The sequence below is a fragment of the Cardiocondyla obscurior genome, linkage group LG04, assembly GCF_019399895.1.
Source record: "Cardiocondyla obscurior isolate alpha-2009 linkage group LG04, Cobs3.1, whole genome shotgun sequence".
NCBI classification, from domain to species: Eukaryota; Metazoa; Arthropoda; class Insecta; order Hymenoptera; family Formicidae; genus Cardiocondyla; species Cardiocondyla obscurior.
The window spans coordinates 7,638,379-7,660,382 of record NC_091867.1 but is presented as its reverse complement, the minus strand read 5'-3'; the positions used below and the strand labels follow the sequence as shown (position 1 = coordinate 7,660,382).

Genomic DNA, 22,004 nt, shown 5'->3' with positions numbered 1-22,004 from the left:
ATTACATGAATATTTTAATTCAGAGCTCGGAATTATCGAACATTCAAACAGCAAAATCGTGCCGTGAGGAATAATATTAAATTTAACAGGTAATTACTGCGTTTAATTATACGAATTTCGCGACAGGGTTGAGGGTTGATCCCTCAGAGTTGCGGACTCGCGACGTTCGCGTGACACTGCAAACGAGCCGAGGTATCATCGCGCATGTTATTACAAACCGCGCGAAACTCGCGAAGATCGAGTACCTGTTATCGGAGGAGCCGAAAAAAATAATCTCATAACCGCCTCTCTCTTCGAGCGTTTTCTCGGAAGGTACTTATCGTACGACGTTCTCGATGACCGGTTACATCTTAATAAGAAGGGCAGCAACGACAATCCGCGCGAGTTCATCGTCTTCCCTGCATCTCCCTCCCTTTCTCTCTCTCTCTCTCTCTCTCTCTCTCTCTCTCTCTCTCTCTCTCTCTCTCTCTCTCTCTCTCTTTCTCTCTCGACTCACTTGCACGTCATTATTAATGGCCCCGGTCGACTCGTTGGCGATTTTCGCAGAGGCACTTGTCCACGACGACGGTCAACGGAGAAAGAGATACGGGCCGGCGATATATTAATTTATTAACTAGTTTATTTTTATACGGAGTTTAAAGGGATCTTATATCCACAGACGATGAGAGCCTCTGGGGACTCGAGCACCCCAGAGCACAGGTCCATAACTCAATCCATACCGGGATCCTCCGTGGCCGGTCGCCGTTGGCACTTTTCTACACTAAAATACACTGAATTATATCGATCTCGTTCGTCATCCCCGCCGTGCTCTCGCTCCTCTGCCTTCGGCAAATAAATCAACGGCTAAGCGTGGATGATAGTAATAGGGAAGCGACTCCCATCTAGTTTCAACATCGAAACTCTTCCCGCATATCTCGCCGTCTAATAATCGACGACTATTGCAAATCTGAAACGAAATTGCTATCGACAGGGCGATAATATTATACGTGCGTTATCCAGGCTCGCTTTAAACACGATCGCGCGTGTTCGAAACGCAAAAATAAGTACGCGAAACGGTATAAATTTTCGTAATTATTTAAACAGATATATTTATAAATTGATAATTTTGAGTAAATTATCAGCTCCACGAATACCGGATGACCGAGGGATATCGCGAGGAATGCGGCGGGTATCGATCATAAATTCCTGATAATGACTCTTCTCTCGGCGATTCTTTTAGAAGGCAGTTGTACGCATTATCTAATCTAAATATTTTACCGGACGGTAGATACACAGCAGGTTTTATTTGCCGACGTGGCTGCAAGCCGGCAAATTCTTAAACAATCTATCGAGCAAATTAGCGGCGAGATAACGTTGACAGAGACAGATCGACTCGCGTTGCCGCGCGATATAATTATATTGGTCTCTTGGTATTATCTTACTTCTTGATTGTGAAAGCTAGTTAATCGATATATCATACGCGGTGCATAAAATAACAACGTTACAAAGTACACGCATACGTCCGTGCATTATGTCTCATTTACTTCCTATTATTTAGAATTCAGTAGAGTCATTTAAAATGCTCGTCGATAGGATTGTCGACTTTTTTTAAATTTCGGTGATTGATACATTTTTTGTATATAAATTTCGAAATGAGACAATAAGCTTTGCGACCTGAGTTTTTTCGTGCCGGGAGCTTTATTAGTCGCGTCGTTACCTTATACGCACGTGCACATGTGTGAAACTTAACGTTTGCACCATTTCGCACGGTCATCGACGCGATATAGCTCAATATGAGTATACATCGGCGCGGAACAGGAGAATGAATGCATCAACTGTGTACCAGGGGAGGAACCGCAGGCCGGCAGGCAGACAAGCGGGCAGGCAGGTAAGAAGGTAGGCAAGCGGGCAGGCAGGTAAAGACAGGTAAAGGCAGGTAGATGCAGGTAGGTAGGTGTGTCCATGCCAGAGCGCCGAGTGTGGGCCAGTCCAGTTATTTGAGACGGATAAGAACTTGAAAAAAATATAAAATAATATAAAAAAAAGAAAGAATAAAAAAAAACTAAATAAAAAAAATAAAAAAATCGCGTACAAGCGCGAGAGCGGATATAAGTGTACGGAAGGATGAAGAGGAGGAGAAGGACTCTTGCAACAGAAATTGATAGGACGCTACATTAATGCAATATCTTCGCCAATGTTATCCGAGGGCTGATAGGACGCGCGGGGGTGAGAGGAGAGACTGAAAAGGATACGTTCGATGTTTCGTGTGAACTTCGAGTTCTTTTATGCTTCCTTTGTCATCCGATCTTTATTTTCCCGCCTTCGCTTATCGCTCGTTTGCCCGAATAACGTTGTCATGCGCGAAATAATATTAGGCACCCTGCGAACCTCCATGTATTTGCACGGAGTCAGTCATTGATAGGAACGTGATCTTGGAAGATTTGAGTCGCTGTAATAGGCTGGGATATTTTTTGAAGGTTATTAAAAAAGTTATTAAAAAAAAAAGAAAAAAAATTAACGAGCAAAAGAGAGAAAAAATAGGGGAGAATCTATTATTTCTTGTGATGACACTGGTGAGTCAAGAACGACATCCTGTTCTCCGTTAAATTTACAACGTATAATGTATAGTCCATCGTTCACGTAATGGATCTCTTAATTATGTCGTTTCCTTTAGACGATTAGGCGATCGCTGCCCACGTTTTCTTGGATCTCGAAAAACCTCCCGGGATAAATCTGCTTAATTTATGAAAATATATTCACCACGAGAATTCATTCGTACGAACCACGAATTTGAGGCTGTTCAAAGCCGGTCTTCGGTTGCGGCCCCGATATAATGAGTTTTCAGATCGACGACGATTGATGTATCTAATTATATTCAATTACAATCGTATCTATTATATTATTAACGTTTAACACACGCGACACGCAATTATACAAAATAAGGACGGAGAAAAATAAATCTTAAAAATATTGAAACGATTCGGAACATCTCTTTCGATGTAGATAAATTAAAATTGTCTAAAAAAAAAAAAATTCTACCTTACTATGAAATTATTAGAAACTTATTCCAATCACTCGTTTCTTTTTTTTTTTTTCTTTTAATGGATAATTTAGCTTTTAAATACAATTCGACGGATTATGTCCTGCCTCTGTCGTTCGACAATTTTTCTCGACGAGATTTTAATCACGTTTTGTTTAATTCGAGAGCACTGTACTTTTACGTATATGCCGGCAAATTATGTAGAATGTATAATGCGAACGTTTTAAGAGCGGCAAGATATTTTAAAGTATATGCGTATTTATATATCGGTGCATTTAGCTTCGGCATGTTGAGCGGCCCCGTTAATTTCACTAATTAAGTTAGCAACTGACCGCCCTGCTTGCTCCATCTCGCATCCTCTCTCCCACTGTTTCTTATGAGCGTTATTTATACTTTTTTTTCTTTTTTTTTTTGCGCATTAATTTCTGGCCTTCTTATTTCTCGTCCGACTTCCTCGACGTCGCCACTTATTTTCCTTCTCCGCTTTGCGCGCATGTCGCCGTGCGTACGTAAACCTTTTCGCTCTTTTAAAAAACATTCCGTACGGGTTTCCTTCGGGTTTTAAATTCTGCAGCATTATCGACTCGTGGATACGACAAACGCAACAATTTTAGTATTTACGTAGCGTTCTTTTGTGATGGATGTCATGTCCATAAAAGTTACGCACTCCGTCTTGTATAAATTTAAATAAAAAAAAAAAGAAAAAGAAAAGAAAATTAATGATCGTTAATTAAAACGCTAAACTCGTAATTAATTGTCGCATTCGTATTCGTGACTTATGCAAATCGTGTCCGCACGCAATCGCGGTATTCTTTACCAATCTCTCTTCCGAGGTATTTTACGATGTATTATGTGCACATTTAATTTAGCGTAGATTTCCAGAAGTCACCCACGAGACTCTCGATGATGACGAACGAGGCTCGTACAATAGCAACAAGATAACGTGTAACAAAGTACGATCATCTCGTTGTGTGTTATAAATCACGTCGTGTTTACCAAGCCCCTTCGATTCTTCCAGCTCGGTGGTTTAATCCGTTCGGTTAATCATGAAAAATCGCTGACTTGCACCGCTACGAAACGTTACGGTGCTATTCTTCGTGTACAGGTTGTTTCACATCGAAAACCTCTTTTAGAAATAAAAGCAATAATAAAAAAAATGCTTTGTTTAAAAAAAAAAAAAATTATTATTACAATTTTTCTTCTAAATAAAAATTTTTTGTTAGTCATATCTCTTTATCTAAAAATTTTGCTTCTTAAATTTTTGAATTACAAGCTTAAGTTGTAACACACTGTACATACTCACAATCGAGCAGTGTCTCCCCAACTCACATTTATAGTTTTTAATGCCGAGGTGACAAATGTGTCGTATTTAACAATATTTTTGGATCACACATCAGCTTCTGCTCCAAGATTAGGGATTATCCCGTCCCCGAAAAATATCGCCCTCGCCGTTTGTCATTAAGCCGACCTACCACTACGCGCGGCTTGTCATTTAATATGGACCTGTTCCTTTAGCCAAGAATGATTTTAAAGGACACATATGTTATTTAAATATGTTTTTAATCGCGCAGAATTACAACAAAACGTGATAAAGTATTATCGTAAAATCCCTCATTGAATGAATTAGCGGACGAATTCTACAAGCGATTAATTTAAGGCTTTTGGTTTTGAGCTTCAGGAGAAAAATTATTAAAAAAAAAAAAAATATTATTATCAAAAATCAAATAAAATAATTTATATGAACATTATATTACTTACCATTTTTCATAAAATACTCTGTACAAAACTGTACATTTTTTTAAATTGCCTTTTCAGGAATTTATAAGCTACATAAATATTTAAGCTTAAATACGCGTTTTGATTTATCAACAGAAGATAGTCGAAAAAAAAAAAATTAAGATGCATAGTCGTTGATCAATTATTCAATAACTGCGAGACTAATAATGTCCACGATTAAATACACAGACGGTTTATTAATTTGGCTCCGAAATCGTACTTTCGATCACTAAATCTTCAATAATGAGAGAGAGCCTGACGTTTAAGCACTAGGGTATTAATGAAAAGATCATTAGCGCGATACAAGTGCGAGCCTAATAGAATGTGGGAATGATGTAACAGCCATGCGTCTTCTTTAACTCGTGACATAAGGACGTTCCAACACACGCGCGGCTCACCCAACGGGCACTAAGCTAAACAACTTTACGCGCGTTCGAGTGACGGATTCTCGTGTCCGAACTTTTCCCTTTGCGTATTCTGCCGTGTTGTATTTCCATCGCGGATACTTCGGACGTTAACTACGCAGTTTCGTCCCGCGTGCTACCGCTCAACGCGGCAGGGAGGCTACCTTTTCGCGGAGCTCGGAGCACGGATACAGCGTGCGTAACGTGCGTGATGTATTGCGCGGCGTAATAAATACCGGGCGCCGGTGACAGAACAATCCTTACCCACTACCACCACGTGGCCGAAGACCTGATCATTGGACACGTGGGAACAGTTCCAGCGGTGATGTCGGAACTGGTGCCGGCACTCGCGCAGACCCAGCGCGGCGCCCTCGCCCACCGCCGGCATCGCGTGCGGCGCTTTTCTACACTGCTCTCGTTGACTTTTCGCCAATCCGGGGATGCGACTGCAGACAGCCGCGCCGACCACCACTGCCCCGACCACCCTGAAATCCAAACAGTCCACCGTGAGAAAACGAGGGAGGCCCCCGCGACGTATATCGCGGAACGTTAGAGGCTATTTCGCGATCGAGGAATCGTTCGTTTTCGTTTAAGGGAAGGGTATAATTATCCAAATAAAAAAAACAGTCGTCAATTATGTTTCTTAGGTTCTCTTTCTCGTATATATATACATATATATATTTTTTTTTTATTTTATTTTTTTATATTTTTTTTTTTTTACACTAATTTAATACGGCGTATATTATAGCTGAAGCTTTATACATATTTATATGCACGGATAAGAATTTTTATTAATTTATATTTAAGAGTTGTTAAGGAGACGATTAGAAATGTAATATGGTAGTATAGTGGATAGAAAAATTTTACAGGCATTTTTAGCCTCGTCATCTTCGTGTCGATATTTTGACGAGTAAACGGGGGGTTTAACAGGTGCTAAAACCGATCCGATGACAAGTTGAAACTTGATATTCTCAGTCTCCCGCTGGTCCATTGCATAATTTATAACCCGTATCGTCCTTCCTGTGCGTTCACGGCGAGTGATTATCTGTATTTTTTAATTTCCTTCATTCGAGAAAAGATAGAACAATAGAAAGAAATAGGGGCCGATACATCACTACGAAGGTGATTTATAAAATCGCGCGCGTCCATCCATCATTTGGAGAAAGCTATAAATACGCCCTTCATTACGAGCCGCTTCTCGATTCTGTTATTCCTTCCCGATCGGCAGTGAAATATCGAGGCGCTCGGTAGTGCCTACTCGAGGGTGAATTATCAAGCACAGGGGTCGGGGCTGGGATGAGAATACCGGGCCGCGGAAAGGAGATCGTAGGGGAAAAAAAATGTAAGGAGAGCAGGTTGAATTTCTGAGAAGCATGAAATTGCGACGATTACGCCGTGTCCCCGGGGCGAGATATATTTGCATTGGAATGCATCGCGCTTGGCCCTTGCAGCGGCAGCCGAATCTCTCCCCTTGTGGCCCACGTGGTGGGACAATCTGGATGTCCCGGAGACGAGAGCACCAGGAGAGGAAGGGCGATGGCGTGCCGCCGCGAAAACGAGCCGGTCTGAAATGACCCGCGGGGGGCTTCTCGTTTCCCATCACGTCGTCTTCGCGAGGCATAAACGAGAAAGACGTTGACGCGAGAGGTCCCGTCATCGTCTTCTTCAAAGATTTGGCATGCGCGTTCGTGATTTCTCGTTGACGGGAAGATGCAATCGCGCAAGGGCTCTGTCAAAAAAAAAAAAATACTAAAAAAAAAAGAATAATGAGGAGAACGTTCCACGTCATTTCTCGTAATAAGTGCGAGACAGTGTAACGGGCTTCTCTTTATTTCGCGCGTTCGGTTCCGGCTACATCGTAATTACATTGTGATAATGTTCGCTGCGCATGCTGGATTAACTGAGAAATTAATTAGAAAAGCGATTTGTAGAAAAAAATCTGACGATATTTAATTGCTAGAAGGCGGCAACGTTAAACGCTAGTAGTTACGTTCTTCTTCTTAATTATGTGTTCGCTACGTCACTCGTTAACCTTAATTAAACGCGAGTTGCACCATGACGACGCCTCGGAGGCATGTCATGAACGAGCAGGTGATAGCGGTTTACTCATTTGTCTTCATTGCTTGTTACTTAGTTAAAGTTTCACTTTATCACGATTATGCTCACGTTTATGAATTGCTACAGTACTCTCGTCGACGAAAACACGTACAATTTTTTACGAACAATCGATAATTTTAAATCGATGAATATATTACGTTTTAGATTTACTAGACATTATAAAAAGCGCGTTATTAATTTTTTTCTTATTGATTTAATTGACAAATACCGCAACGTATTATTCACCAGCACTACCCCATCGATACGACTTCGAGTATATTAATCAAGTAAATTTCTTGTTTTGTTTAGATACAAATTCCGTGGAGGAGTCGACGTATTTTCATCACTCATTGTTTCGTGTGCCGTTTAAGTAAAAGTAATCAAACGTAAATATTTATTATTCGATTCTTAACAAAAACGGGAGTGTCGTACAATGTGCAGATTTCGGTCGTTAATCTCGGGTTCATAATTAATTAATTCGCGAGTGTTTTCTGCGCGGGTGTTTGAGGTTCACATCATTCTGAGAGGAGGAGGAGGCCTCGGAAAGGCATCATGTTTCAGCGGAGCAACGTTGAGGTGAGCATCATTTTTCATTTGCATAAAATAATACTTTTTTGTTATTTATAAAAATTATTTTGTCATTTTGATAATAAATAGTAGAGAAAAAAATTTTTTTTAACATTGAACTTTCGAAGAACTTAGAAATTTTGTTCGGATAATAAATAACTTTACTTTTAATTATTTAATTGAAAAAAACTAATTAGAGACGTTTGCATATCATTGTTATTAAACTTTTTTTTTTTTTTTAACATGAACGCATTGAACTTTGGACGCATCTTCATAAATTTTCTCTTTGTATGTTACAGGATCGTCATACCTGCCTAGCTGAATAACTCCGCTGCTGCGCATCGAATCGGTGAGTAAGGAATATATATATTTTTTTTTACGGTTACTTTATGGTCATATATTACACGTGAAAAATTAATGATATTCTATATGCACGTGCATACAGATAAATATTATTATTTAAACAATATTTAATTTGCACTTGCGATCGTTCCAAGTCAAGTGCCCACTCGAAAGCGTCTCGGTAAATTTGTCCTCCGTATTTTTTTTTTTTACGTTAATTAGATTATATTAAACGCCGAAAACTACTATTGAAGGGTGCACCTGTGTCTTTAATATGATGATCGGGTAAAAGAGAACAACGGACTTGCGTACTTATGCTCAGCAGCAATCCGCACGTAGTCATTAGAGCGTAATGTTATACATTACGCTCGTCTCATACGGAGGCTAATGGTGTGCTATTTGCAACAGGGTACCGCAGCACCGTTCCCCATTCGACCGTTAAAGTCGCTGTCAGGGCAGTTCCGATTATATACCGCTTATCTTAATTTTTACAAATTTTCAAACTTAGTATAATATTTATAATCAGATTAAATTCCGTCTAAAATAACCGTGTATTTGTAATACAATTTTATCGTTAAAATAATTAAAAAAAGAAAAGTTATTTTACCGGAAAGTTTAATATTTCGTTGCGCTCTTGAATAATATTATCTTGATTATGATAAATATTGCTACGATCAATACGTTCCATCGACACGTTTTCTCTCGATTATTTGCCATTACTCAATTTATTCCTTCGGGCGTTCAAGAGAATCACAGAGCGAATGCGAACGCAATTCTCTTTAAAAATAGGGAAAAATAATCAGGCCGGTATGTGTAACATTCTATGTAATAAGCCATCGTTAAGCCGTCGTTAAAATGCCATCGTTGATGCATAGGTAGAAAGAGCTCGTGAATTTATATCCCTTTTTTTTCTCCCCCTCGAGGAAAATTGTATCAATTTATAGTAGCAAAGGACTTGATTAAGCGTTATTAGCTTCATTTAAGGCATTTTTTCAAGACTTATTTTCGAGTAAGAAATACCGAACCCTTTCACGTTCACGCTTGCTTGCAAATGATATATAATCCGAAACGTATAACGTAACATTTGTAAGTACACCAGCTCAGTTTATTCCCGGCGTATTGGCCGATTTCACATTGCGCGTTTCAGTTTCTCGATGCCGACATTTTTCGATAGAATGAATCACGTTCCATCTGATTCATCTAGTCGCGGTCGCATTTTTTGAAGGCAACTTCCACGCGGTTCGCCGCAGAAGTCAGGATGAGGACCTTTTTAGATAATATCAGTACATAAGGAAACTTAGTATCTCTCGCGTGTATTGAGGCGAAAAATAAATTTATAAAAAAGAAAAAAAAAACAGATTACAATAAAAAATTAAAAAAATTTTAAATGACGAAAAAAGTTAAGTGTACGCTCTAATCATAATGCAAATTTTGATTTGATTGTTACTTTTTATTCTCGCATCGGAATAGGTTGGCTTGACGTAAATCTTGAATAATCCATAGTCAGGCATCTGTTAATGCCGTCTTGCACGCTAGATTATAGGAATTGACATAGAAAGATGCTTAGTAGATACGAGAATCTCAGTAGTGCACGGCTTGGCGCTTCGCTCTGCTTCGATGATATCTCGATAGCGTATGACACCGCGGGGGTTCCGCAGTCGGATAGTCTTGGGTATATAACTCCGCTTACTTGAATAACTGTAAATCTTCATAATGCCTCACGCGATGATATCGAAGATGCCATCTGCGAAATGCTCATCCGCTACGAGCGCCGCGTGTAGAAACGAAAACGTATTTATAAACGTCTATTTTATTTTAAAAATTGCTCGGCATCTCGGCAGCAACAGAACTGTCAGGGAAAGTTTAAATGTCAAGAGGCGAAGGAATGGAGGAAGCGAAAGAGACGAGAGGGGAAGGGGGAAACTCGGGCCGATAAAGAGGCTTTAATTCGTACCAATAATATCTTTAATAATTTACCGTTCTCTTTCTGAGATTCGTAGTTGACGAAATTTTCGTTTGGAGAATACCGTCGTATATTTTCCTTTTTGAAAGATAATATTTCATTACGCAACGCTGCGTTACTGATTGTCATTCTGACGAAACTCGTTCAGCTTCGTGCCAAGAACGGGCCATTGTCGCTTTGTCCGTCAGTGTCAAAAACTCCGTGGCACATCGCTGTGGGTCCGAAAGATTCAAAATGTGACGGACGCTTATCCGACATCAAATCTTTGACTTTCTTTCTTACACCCTTTCTTTTTTTTTTCTTTTTTTTACGGAGACACCTCGGCCGGTGAGACGCTAGTTCGATGCGTAACGCACTCCGAGTTTCTTTTATTGGCGAGATTTCAACTCGACGGTCCATGGCGAATGGGTTTCGAGTACTCGATATGCCGTGACTAATCGAAAACGCTGGAAGAATACCTGCAGGGGCGGATTTACGTCTTTTATCGTTTTAATACTCATTCAATTAAATCTATAATAAGAGAGCCGGTGAGGATCAACATCGTAATCTCTTTCGCTCGGTATAAATATTAATCATGTGGCATCGAACGATAATAATATGCATTAGTGCTGTTCTTTTTTAGTTCTTTCTTCATTTTACTTGATAAATTAATTGAAGAAAGAAATACATATTATTAAAAAAATTTTGTATTTTATTTTTTGTGGTTATTTTATTTTTTTTAATTTTTTTTTTGTTACTTGGATATAAATACTTTCCTGTACGCCCGTCGCGCGTTGGGATAGGTCTGACTCGTCTCTCGTTACACAACAATAGCGCCCGCCACAACGATATTCAGAATGCTTTCGCTCTGGTTACGATGACTACTTCGTCGAGATTCGATACGCCCATTCTCGTTCCTTACCACGGAATTAAACGTGCCGCAGAGACGTGACTCACAATGTTACTGGATCGACCTACGATCCTTCGATAGAGCGATTCTCCGCGGTCCAAAGAATCTAGTCGCGAGCGAGTCATTGATAATCACCTCTTGATAAACCAGTGATTTGCTCACGTTTATTTTAACCTTTTTGTCGCGTACTCGTTGGCGTAAAAAAAAAAAAAAAAAAAAAACAATTTCCATCCCCCGAGAGAAGTCAATACTTATTTCAAACCACTCGTAATGTCGAAAACTTTAAAATCATTGTGGCACTTAAACAGCTCGTGTAATTGTCCCGCCGCGAAATTATCCCGACGTGAAATACGAGAAGCGCCGCGGATTTTTCTTAATCGCCGAGTTTGCCTCGTGGTTCAACTTATCTCGGCACCTCTTATTGCTCCCTTCGACTTCCTTATGTTTAAACCGGAGCAGGCACTTATCTTAATACGTCGATTTAGCCGCTATATTTCATCGTATCGATTGCGCTTAGTGGCGCAGGCGACTCGTCCGTTTATCGAATCTCGGCACTTTCGAAGAGCCGTGAGATATTCTCTCGCGATAATTTATAACGATATACAGTTTGCGAAAATTAAGAAGGAAATGGAAAACGCGTTTACGACTGTTCGCGATAGGTTTAATCACGCGGGCGCATTTTTCTGATGCAGCCGCAGCGATTAGCGCCAAATTACGTTTTATTTGCAGCGGCAAACGAATATGACTTGATCTCCATTCGACGAGGTACGCATAGATAGGAATTAAAAAACTTTTTTTTTACTAAATTGCCTGGCAAATGCGCCATACGCTCGTATGCGAATCAGAGCCGTTCTCGCTAAGCTGAGTGAGTTACTTTAGCGGCTGCCTCGCTAAGCAGATAAGCACGCTTATACATACGCGATGAATTGCATCGTTACATATTTAATCCCATATTTATGGCGCGCTTATTGAGTCCTTCGAATATCATATCGCTTCGCTCGTGCAGCTCGGATAATCGGCTACGAAACGGCTAATAATTTATTTTTATTTTTATTATATATATATTTTTTTTAAAGAAATTAATTGTTTATGGAAAATTTTTTTCGGTAAGCAGCATTTTTATTTTAGAAATATAATAAAATTTGCTTGAAACAGTTCTCTTGTATAGAGCATTTAAACTTGTTTTCTTGTAGTTTGAGTTTTTCGCGCAACAATTCGTTGTTTTATGGGATGACTTACGAATGATTCTCGTGACAATTGGCGTTCGCGCGTCGCATCTGTCGTTGCAGTGAATGCACGCAATACTTTCTCGACGCGTGTCGTCAGTCTTGAATTCCGACGTTCCAATGTCGTTCCATTCCGCGCGGCGTCACGGTTCGAGATGCGTGTACGGTGCCTTCGCGTAGGCTGTCCCGATGCACGTGAAGAATCACAGACACTTAACCTTCTATTAGCATTGAATACGAATTAAATTAACCCTACGATAGCACATTCTTTCGAGTATAAAAGGGCGAGAAGAAACAACGATCGAATAGAGAACGATAAAATGCCAATATTTTTCTCCCGCTCTCGCAACGAAACGGCCTCGTCATAGCATCGAACGTATATGATAAACAGCGGCATCCTCTTCCAAGTTTTTTTTTTTTTTCTTTGTTATTCAGATTTTTATTATTTTTCGTTTATATATTTCGTTAAATAGATTTCTATATTCCGTCCTGTTCTTCCAATTATACTTTTTATCGTTCTCATATGTGCGCGCACGACTTTATGACTGCCTCCACCTCCTCTTTGCACCCTACGTGCAATCCGATTCCCGACACGCTAATTATATCAGAGCACCGGACCCGACAGAGATCACGACTCCTCGCTAATTGCGCACTCGGCGCGACCTTATTAATAGACAGATTTTTAATTGATTACCCCTATTCGTACTAATATCTATATGACGTCATAATTGTTATTAAAAATTACACGTTAAAATATATTTGTAAAAATGTAAAAAAAATTTACTCGCGTAATTTTTAATGCGTTAAAAGGATTCTAGTTTAATACTTGTCATAAAATTTTTTTCCCGCCATATAATACACATCGCGGTTAATTTAACATAAAACATTTTGGAGGGTCACGACGCTCAAAGCACGTGGCACGTTTATCTAAATTATAGGGGAGCCCTTCGTCCTAATGGTCTCGTTTTTCCTTTCTCACCTCTAAATAACCCCGGTCACCGGGAAGCGTCCCATTGTGCGTCGCGAGAAATCTAGTCGAGTCTGCGTTCGCGCTCACGAGGCATCCCGTGTTATTGACCTCGAAGATATTACCAGATACGATCCGTGCAGGTTTTAACTGATCCTAGGAGAAGAGAGAGGCGCTTACACTTAGCCGAAGCTAATTAAAAGGATCCATCGGCGGAGTCGAAGGGCGGCGAGATAAGATCGGCGTTGACGCCACGTGAGAAACGTCGCCGTCGGGCGTTAACGGGCGGACCTTTTTCAGGATAGGGGTGAGAAATTTTGCGGCGCCTAACATAAATCTTTCTCTCCCGTCTCGCCCATCTCGCGGATCGGCACGGGGATATCGACGGGATAAAGTGTATAAACGGCATCGTTATTTATTGCGACAATCGTCACGGTGTGATTTTAGATTTTCTAATTAAAATAAAATATTCTTCGTGGATTAAATTCGCGATTTAAATATTTATTATTTAGTTTCTTTTTTTTTTTTTTTTTTTTTTTTTAATAATTTGACACCTGAATTCGAGCACGCGGATTAGAAAAAGGGAGGACGGAGGAGGTAAACGAGGACGTTGAAGAGAAGATACAAGAGTCTGGAAAAAAAAAGAAAAAAAAAGGAGCGGTTTACATACGTAATTTTGCGATATTATCTGGGCGCGAACATATCTGCCGGTCCCTCCGGTGCAGGAGCGATCCGCGCGGATTCCCACGCGCGCGCACCGGAGAGCTCGTCCAATTTCGAGATTTCGGGGCCGGCCGGGTTAAATGTTAACATGGGAATTATGCTAATCGCCGTGGTGCCCTCGCCATTGGGACATTCGTCATCCACCACGGTTTTCTGGTACCGCTTTTTGCGGGACGTACAACCGTCGGACGTACAATCGCGCGCGTACGGAGGTGGTCCAGAAAGACGAGACGTATTTGAAAGTCTAATTTTTTTTTACGATTTTCATGCTCAAGGGAGAAAGAAAGAGAGAGAGAGAGAGAGAAAGAGAGAAAGAAAGAGATCGGACTCTTCCTACCATAAAGCCATTCCGTCGGTTTCGTGTAACCTTTTGTTTTTGCCTTCTCCCAGTTGCTGCGTGCATGCCAAATTCTCTCCTCGGTTTTATTATTCCGCGCATAGTAGAAATAATTTTTTATAACTCAGGCCCCGCTGTGCGATTCATTTCTTTAAAGCCGGGAACGATTTGCGTAAAGGTTTATTTCGTTGCATAATTATATTACTCTTCCGCGAACAAACTATGGGTATATCCGTATTTTAACCGAGATTAGTATATTCCGTCATGACAGCGCGCGTAAATGTGAACGTATGCAAATTAACATTTTTATATATTTACTCTCATCGGGAAATCTACGTGCGCGGAGAGGCCGATGGGGAAAAATTTACTCCCACGTGCCACGGCGGGACGGGTACTGCGAGCGGGCGGAGTCTGCGGCGAGCGATCACCGGAAATTCATAACTTAGCATCAGGCCGACGAAAGAGGGTTAATCAGCAAAAATACGAGACACGCTTTGTCGCTCGGGGAAGGCGCTCGGGTACGGCGCGTTAGCTGAAATATAATTTTGCGCGGATTAGCGTGGGATTGCAAATTCGCGCTTGGGAATCGCAGCGCGACGCAACCTGGTCACGGCGCGCGGATCGTAATAATAACGTGATACCACGCCCCTACCCGATGCATCTGACATTTGACCCGTGGCAAAAACCAGAAAGGACGATCTCACGCAATCTCCTTCCCTGATGTGTTATCTCGCGCGTTAATAATTCCGCTCGTCCTTTTTTCTTTCGAACGAAGATACGCGCGCGCCATTCGTTGCGAATTGAAACTTTTTTTTTCTTTTCTTTTTTTTTTTTTTATTTATGAACCGACCCAGATAGATTTTATTTTTAAAGGAACCGAAGATCAACCTCGTAAGCTAGACGAAACTAGTAAACAATTATAACAGGGAGGGAAAGAGTTATCTAATTTTAATTCAACTTATCAAAAGTATAATTAAAAAGTAAAATTAAAGCCGTGTAGGGAGATGACTGGATTTTTTTCTATATTTAAAAAGAAATTAAAAAAAACAGAAGAAACGGTCTATTATCTCTGAATAAATCAAATTAAAGTAGAAATTGCGGTAGATTGACAATCTTAGGGAGAACATTCGTACGTACCACCTTGCGGTAAACATTATTTAAAAGATATTTCGCGCATTCGTACATGAAAAGAGAGAAGGAGAAGAAAGTCCTTGTGCGTGTGCATATCGAGGTGTGCAGCAAGTGTGTCCCTCTCCTTGGTGGGCGTTTCTTCCGATCATCAGAGTGGGAGAGGGTGGGTGGAGAAGGATACAGGAAGAGAGTGGCACAGGGGGGAGAGAGACTGAGAGAGGAGAGGAGCGATTCAATTTATATCCCGACAATGCGGCTTTGTCTCGCCAAATTATCATACATGAACCTATATACATAATCCCGTGTGTGCCGGCGCATTATCATATCATAGCCACGCATTAAAGTACCAGTCTCCCCCGGTATCTCTCCCTCCCCTCCGCCCCGTTGCATTGAGAGAGGCGCCCGTGTTTATGCGATCGATGAAAGAAAATGCGGGTCGTTTCATCGATCGAGAGCCTTGATGCGAGACGGGGTTATCTTTGATGTACCGCACCGGCACTTCCGGTACGCCCAAGTACGACGACGTACTAAAGCTCCGAGTGAGTTACATTAAAAAAAAATTAGAACAATATTTTTCTTTCTTTTTTTCTTTTTTCTTTTTTTTTTCTTTTCTTTTCTTACAAGCTAATTCATGCGTAACGCACCAACTTTTTGAGATAGGAGACTAGAACAAACTAGGTTTTTTTTTTCTTTTTAATTTAGTAAAACATTTTTTGGAAAATAAAAATAAAATTATATTAAAAAATAGCGCCCGCATGGTTTGTTTTAGTATATATAAAAATATTTGTAACAATTCGAATTTATCGTTCGGCTTCTGTACACGTTGGTGCAAATAGTTTGCTGTGTTCCTATTTTTTTTACTTTACCGTCACCTGAATCGCATCGTACGGAATCTATTGTTCCATTGTAAGCGAGGCGAATGCTAAAATCGTATACGCGACACGCGCGACAGTGGGTTAGATGAATTCCGCAAGTCACTGCACGGCTCGAAGTAAGAATCGTCGACGAAACGACGCGAAATTAGGGGAGCGGAAAGGGGGAGGGGGAAAGAACTCCGAGAGACAACATCAGGCAAGTACCTCAATGACAGGGAAGATTTCTCAATCAATCCGGGGTCGCATCTCGCGCGAGGCTCTCGAGGGACTTGAAAATCCGAGGCATTGACGGGATAATTGCACGTACGTAGACCGCGTAATGTGTTCGCCTGGCTGTCTCGCGAGTAGCAGAGGGAGAGGAGCGAGAGGTAGAGAAGGTGGAAAAGGCAAGGGAAAAAGAGAAAGAGAGATAAAGGAGGACGAGAATGCTTGATAGCGTTCGGCTCTCGCTGCTACCGCTGGATCCGCCTCCGGCCACCCACGACGATGATCGTCGTCGACGATGATCGGTTTAACCTCCACTCAAATCGTCCACGAATATTTCCATTTGCATAATAGAGATTATATGCGCGCCGGGGAAGGGGGGGAGGGAGGGAGGAGAATCCGGTGTGAATTTATTTGCCTTTCTACGAGCAAGAGCTAGTAACGAGTTCTTTTTATTCGGTCGCTAATCATTTCCAAGAAGATATCTCGCAGCATTTTATTCGGCCACATATTACACATAGACGCATACGTATTTTGAACACTTTTTTTTTTCTTTTTCTCGCGTTTGTTTCAAATTTTGCACTTCTGTCGTATATTTTTATGCCGCTTCTTTGCTATTTTTATTCTTCTTGGTAACACGCGTAAATTTTTATTAATGAAAATGTTTGTTAGTTGATACGAATCGTATAATTAAGATGATAATTTTACTTTGTGCGCACAATACGGCAGAAACGGAAACGGAAAGTGAGGTAGAGCGCGTCAAAAAAGACATGCAGGGAGGTTTCGCGCGACGCTAAAGCGTTCCTAAAGGATACGTTGCTTGAAATCACGTTTGACATCGGATTTATTTCGGCGGGTTCCGCGAAATCGTAATCAATGCTCGTGAATGTGGGTAGCGCCGATTGTTTATTAAGATTGGCTCGATGATGAATGCGTCGTGTCGCATAATATGTGGGACAGCGAATAAGCCACGAGTAGTCTTCAGTTATGTGCGCGCGAGTACACTTACGCCAGGTATACGTGTACATACTTACGTGCTTTATGCGAATGGGCTTTACAGCTTGCAGCACATCGACATGCCCGGGCAGGCGCGATAAAGTCGAAGGCTCGAGTTTAACGAAGCGCTTAATTCAAGGCACGACCCTTATTGCCGATCGGATGAGGGGGGAGGGGAGGGGGCGTCATACCACCTCGCCGAGTCGCGATTTGTATGAATCGACAGTGAGGAAAGTCCACACGGCGGATCGAGAGTATCCTTTATTATCCGCGGAAATAAAACAGCGCGACGGGCATGTAGGTGAACGGCGGAGAAAGTGAAAGCGTCGCTTATGGCGCAGAAAATGAACTTTAATAAAATAGTTTTTCTCAGTTTTTTTTTTTTTTTGGTACGCGGGAAGTATCGTGTATGTATTTATAACTAATAATAGCACGAAATTTCTATGGTAATCAGATTGCGTGGCACGATTGATTTCCCTTTCGATTCCGTTGCGATCCGAGAAAACGTGCGGTGTCGGATTGGCTGTGAAGGAGGCACGCGAGCTTGAAGCCTCGGGGGGTGGTACGTTTCTGATTGAAGTTGCCACGCGGTCATTGTGAACGGCAAAATCCGACGTGCGGTTGATTCGGAAGCGGATCACGTTAGTCGGCGTGACAGTTTGTAGAAGGTCCTCGCGACATAGCGGGATGTAGAAATGACTCATGTGAACGACTCAATGTCCCGATAACGATCAGCTCATTAAAGTACCGCGGCAGACGGAAATACAGCTTACCGGGGCACGACCGAGGGAAAAAAGAGGGAGAGAAGACGCACAAAGGATATGTACGAAATGCGGATGAGAGACAAGCTCGTGAAACCCGCGGGTCTTCGTGGAGCCGCAGGTACGAGCGGCTCACGTGCAATAGAGCACACGATGGCGGGAGATAAATGGATAGCGGGGTGGAATAACGGAGGTCATGGGTCTGACATTTCGGTACGTGTGATCGGAAGAGATACACTTGAGAGCGACATGCGCTCTCGACGCGCGGTACGTATAAGATTTAGATAGCGGCACGAAACTCGTTGTCAAACTGCATCTCTCACAATTCTTTCGTCTCCTGTTAATTTTACTGCCAACCACTGGCGGCACGAGATTACCGCCTCGCACGTTCGTAAATTATTAATTTTTTTTACCTAGAATTTTTCTATACTTTTGTATAAAATAAGTTAAATTACATTAAGGAGAAAAAAAAATAAAAAGAAAGGACGCTATAGTGTGTTTTCAAAGAAAGAATTGACGTTGATATCTCATAAAAAACTCGTGTTAAAAAATTAAGAAATGCACCGAGGGAATATCTCTCCCTGTTTATTAATTGAATAAATTACGATTCATTCAGTCGCTAAATAATGACGCGGCTTTCCCAGAATATTATTAGCGTTCGCAGGAGTGGCGGGAAAAAATGCTCGGAGATACTCGAGAGAAAAGATAGGGAGGGAAAAGAACGACCAGCTTTTACGTATTGCAAGCATGTCTCGTGACTATTGCGAGCGCGATTGCTACTGGCGAGGCCTAAAAAAAATCAGGTATTTAAACGGAGATGGAACGAACGGTTACGCGGTGTTGAAACTTGATTTACGATGATGCGGGAGATTTAATCGACAACTCCTATCGCGAGGAGACGTCAACGAGAACGTCTTTACGGCTTTTCCGTTTCGATTTTATAGGAAAAAGTTAAGAGCGATATGCAGCCGCGAATTCCGACGCGGGATAGACGCGAGGAATTCGCGGTTAAACGACACAGTTAAAGACGCGGCTTTAAAAGCATCGCCGGATCTTCGAGTGCCGTCGCGGTCTGAAAGACCGAGCCAATCGGTGGCGAAAGAGAGAGAGATAGAGAGAAAAAAAAATTACATCCCGCACCATTTAGTCCAGCTGATAAAGTTTATTTCCGTCATTATGAGAGTGCTGTTTCATGGAAGAATATTATTAAAGAAGGTTGCCGGCTAAAAGCGCGACAGAAACATTTGATTGGATAATTAGTTTGTTTTTGGGGGTTTTTTTTGCGGTTACTATATAAAATAATTACACGAATTAGATTCCTTTTTGTTTGACAATTGTTTAAAAACGAGACTGCGAGTCGAAGCGTAAAGCACAAGGTTATTTACTTTAGGATCTAAAACGAAAGTGGCTATTTTGTTACCGAAACCGTTAACGTGGGATCTCCGAGATTTAATCTCTTGAGCAGGTAGTGCCGAAAGGCAGGACTTGACACCCAGGAAGGTGGCGAAAATCTCAAGTCTGGCGCCTAAAGATTTATCGGCTGGCTTCCCCATTTCGTCCGTCTTACACGAGAAATGTCAGCGATGTAGGGACTAGACTTGTCAAAACGAATAAGGAAAATAAGAAAAATCTATTTAACAATACGTTAAAAATGTATTCTTTAATCGATACCTAGATTTATTTATTAATTTTTTTTTGAATTAATTTCTCGCTTATCAAATTAGTTACAACTTTCGAAATTAATTGGATCGTAATCGTGTCGGCGCGCGCAGTCCGTTGTAAAAGTTTACATAAACGTCGTGAAATATACGTGATACGTTCGGTCCAAGGTGTTATTACCGTAAGCGATCGCGCAAACAGACGAAAATGGCAGTAAAATGCGCCATGCCACGCCGTTTCAAATCAGTAATGACTGGCTGTCGATGTAATTACGACGGATTAAAGTTAATTAGATTTGACGTAGTTAACGATCGTGCCGGGCCAGGAGATAGTTCGTCTCGCTCGCTCGCTCAACAGTGTCTGTCGTAATAAACGGCGATAATTATAATGAAAGCGCGGATTATAGTGATTATCCGGTGGCGCGGAGGCATTCTCTCTATCCGGCGGGCTCGGGCTGCGGTCGCCCGCGTCGGAGTCTTTAACGCAGTTTGAATACATTAAACTTTTGTCACCTGGATAAGATTGTGCGTGCCATCCGCGATAATCGCGCACGTACCTGTGCACGTTTACACTTCCGCCTAATAGAACGCGCGCGCGAACGTACGAACGAGGAAGCCGGAGTTGCGTCGGCGAGCTCTTTTTGCCGGAGTCGTTCATTAGGAAAACCTAGGTTCGAAAATTGCCGGTCCAAGTGATTCCGCCCGAGCGCGTCATTAGCATAATTTTCTATGAATTTGTAATCGAGAGAGCGCCTTTTCATGGGACGAGAATAGATCGGATTTTCCATCGCGCGCATGTAATTTTCGCACTGCGTATCGCTCTGTAGACTCTAATCGAAATATCACGTAAATAATGACCCTTGAGTTTTATCAGCCATTGGCTCGCCAAGACAGCGTAGATACATGTAATTATAACGTCCTCCCGACCAATTATCGGTCATTTATTTTTGGTCGACTGTTACACGCATAGGTCCGCTAAGATACTTAAACGTTCACCAGTTTAAATGTAAATAGCTCCGTCTACCCTGGCAAATTGCTCGTGGTTGATCATATACCATCCGGAATGAAGAAACACGCCCTTCGCGCGCCACGCACGTCTTCTCCTCGTCAGAACCGTTCCTATCGTGAGCGTGAAGAAAGAGCGTAATTTTTTTTTTTTTTTTTTTTCCCTTTTTCGAGGAAAAGGAAACCCGCCTCTGTCACGGATTCTTTTTCAACTCGGATTGCGGCGAGATCACCTATGATACAGAAACGATCTCGCCTATTTATCTCCCGGTGTGAATTTTTTTTCGCGCAAACCGTAACGGCGTTATATTATATTTTAACAGGCACGAAACGTAACTACCGTTGAATCATTTCTCACGTTGTTCTAAAGATTTTCTCGAGACTCGGTTGTGGACGCCAACTTCTCGATTGTGGTCGCGTAATTATACATGATTGATCGTAGCACGTGATCCTGTGATTCACCGGCCGGTGTAATTGCCCTCGAATCGTCACGTCGACGCACTATTTTTATCTCCTTTTGATCAGTCGGCGGTCTTTCTTATGCAATGAGAACGTATTTATCGCGGGCGCGATACGCTCGCGCATTGTCGCGCATTAACGTACGTACGCGAGAAATGAAGCTAATAAGAATTAACGTGGCTCGCGATCGCGCTAACGGAGTGGCGATATTGCGATTTGCACGACGATAATTTCCAGATAGAAAGTCGCGGACCTGTGCGGACGACCCCCTTAATTCCTCAGTTAACGATTGTTTCTCGGGATCAAATTAATATTCAAAACTGCTGGGAAATTATCTTGTAATATTACTTCATCTTATTTATTTATTAATATTTTTTTTTCCTCCTTACATTCATAATATTTTATCACAATATGTTAATGTGCCACATAACACGCGGGAAATATTTGTCTGCTGTCGTCGACATTTCTCTAATAACTTTGCACGGAACAATTAATAATTTCTGATCGCACCCACGCGTGTTTCTCTCCCACGCGGCGGACCGATTTTATTTATCGAAGTGTATCAGCGAGTCGTTAAAGGCGACAATTTATCATAAAAGGCCCCT

At 41.6% G+C, this 22,004-nt stretch overlaps 2 protein-coding genes across 2 annotated transcripts in view; one reads left to right on the top strand and one right to left on the bottom strand.

The window, feature by feature from the left end:
* The window catches only part of LOC139102192 (protein Wnt-7b), a 28,826-nt gene extending 8,996 nt beyond the window's left edge, over nt 1-19,830 (bottom strand). The window contains exons 1-2 of the mRNA XM_070655927.1: nt 19,663-19,830; nt 5,464-5,755 (exon numbers count right to left, since the gene is read on the bottom strand). Coding sequence (XP_070512028.1) covers nt 5,464-5,755; nt 19,663-19,830 — 460 coding nt within the window. The remainder of the gene's footprint in view (nt 1-5,463; nt 5,756-19,662) is intronic.
* Nucleotides 1-22,004, top strand: part of Poxn (Pox neuro) — a 119,937-nt gene that overhangs the window by 10,708 nt on the left and 87,225 nt on the right. The window contains exons 2-3 of the mRNA XM_070655274.1: nt 7,606-7,872; nt 8,163-8,212. The gene's annotated coding sequence lies outside the window, so the exon portion shown is untranslated. The remainder of the gene's footprint in view (nt 1-7,605; nt 7,873-8,162; nt 8,213-22,004) is intronic.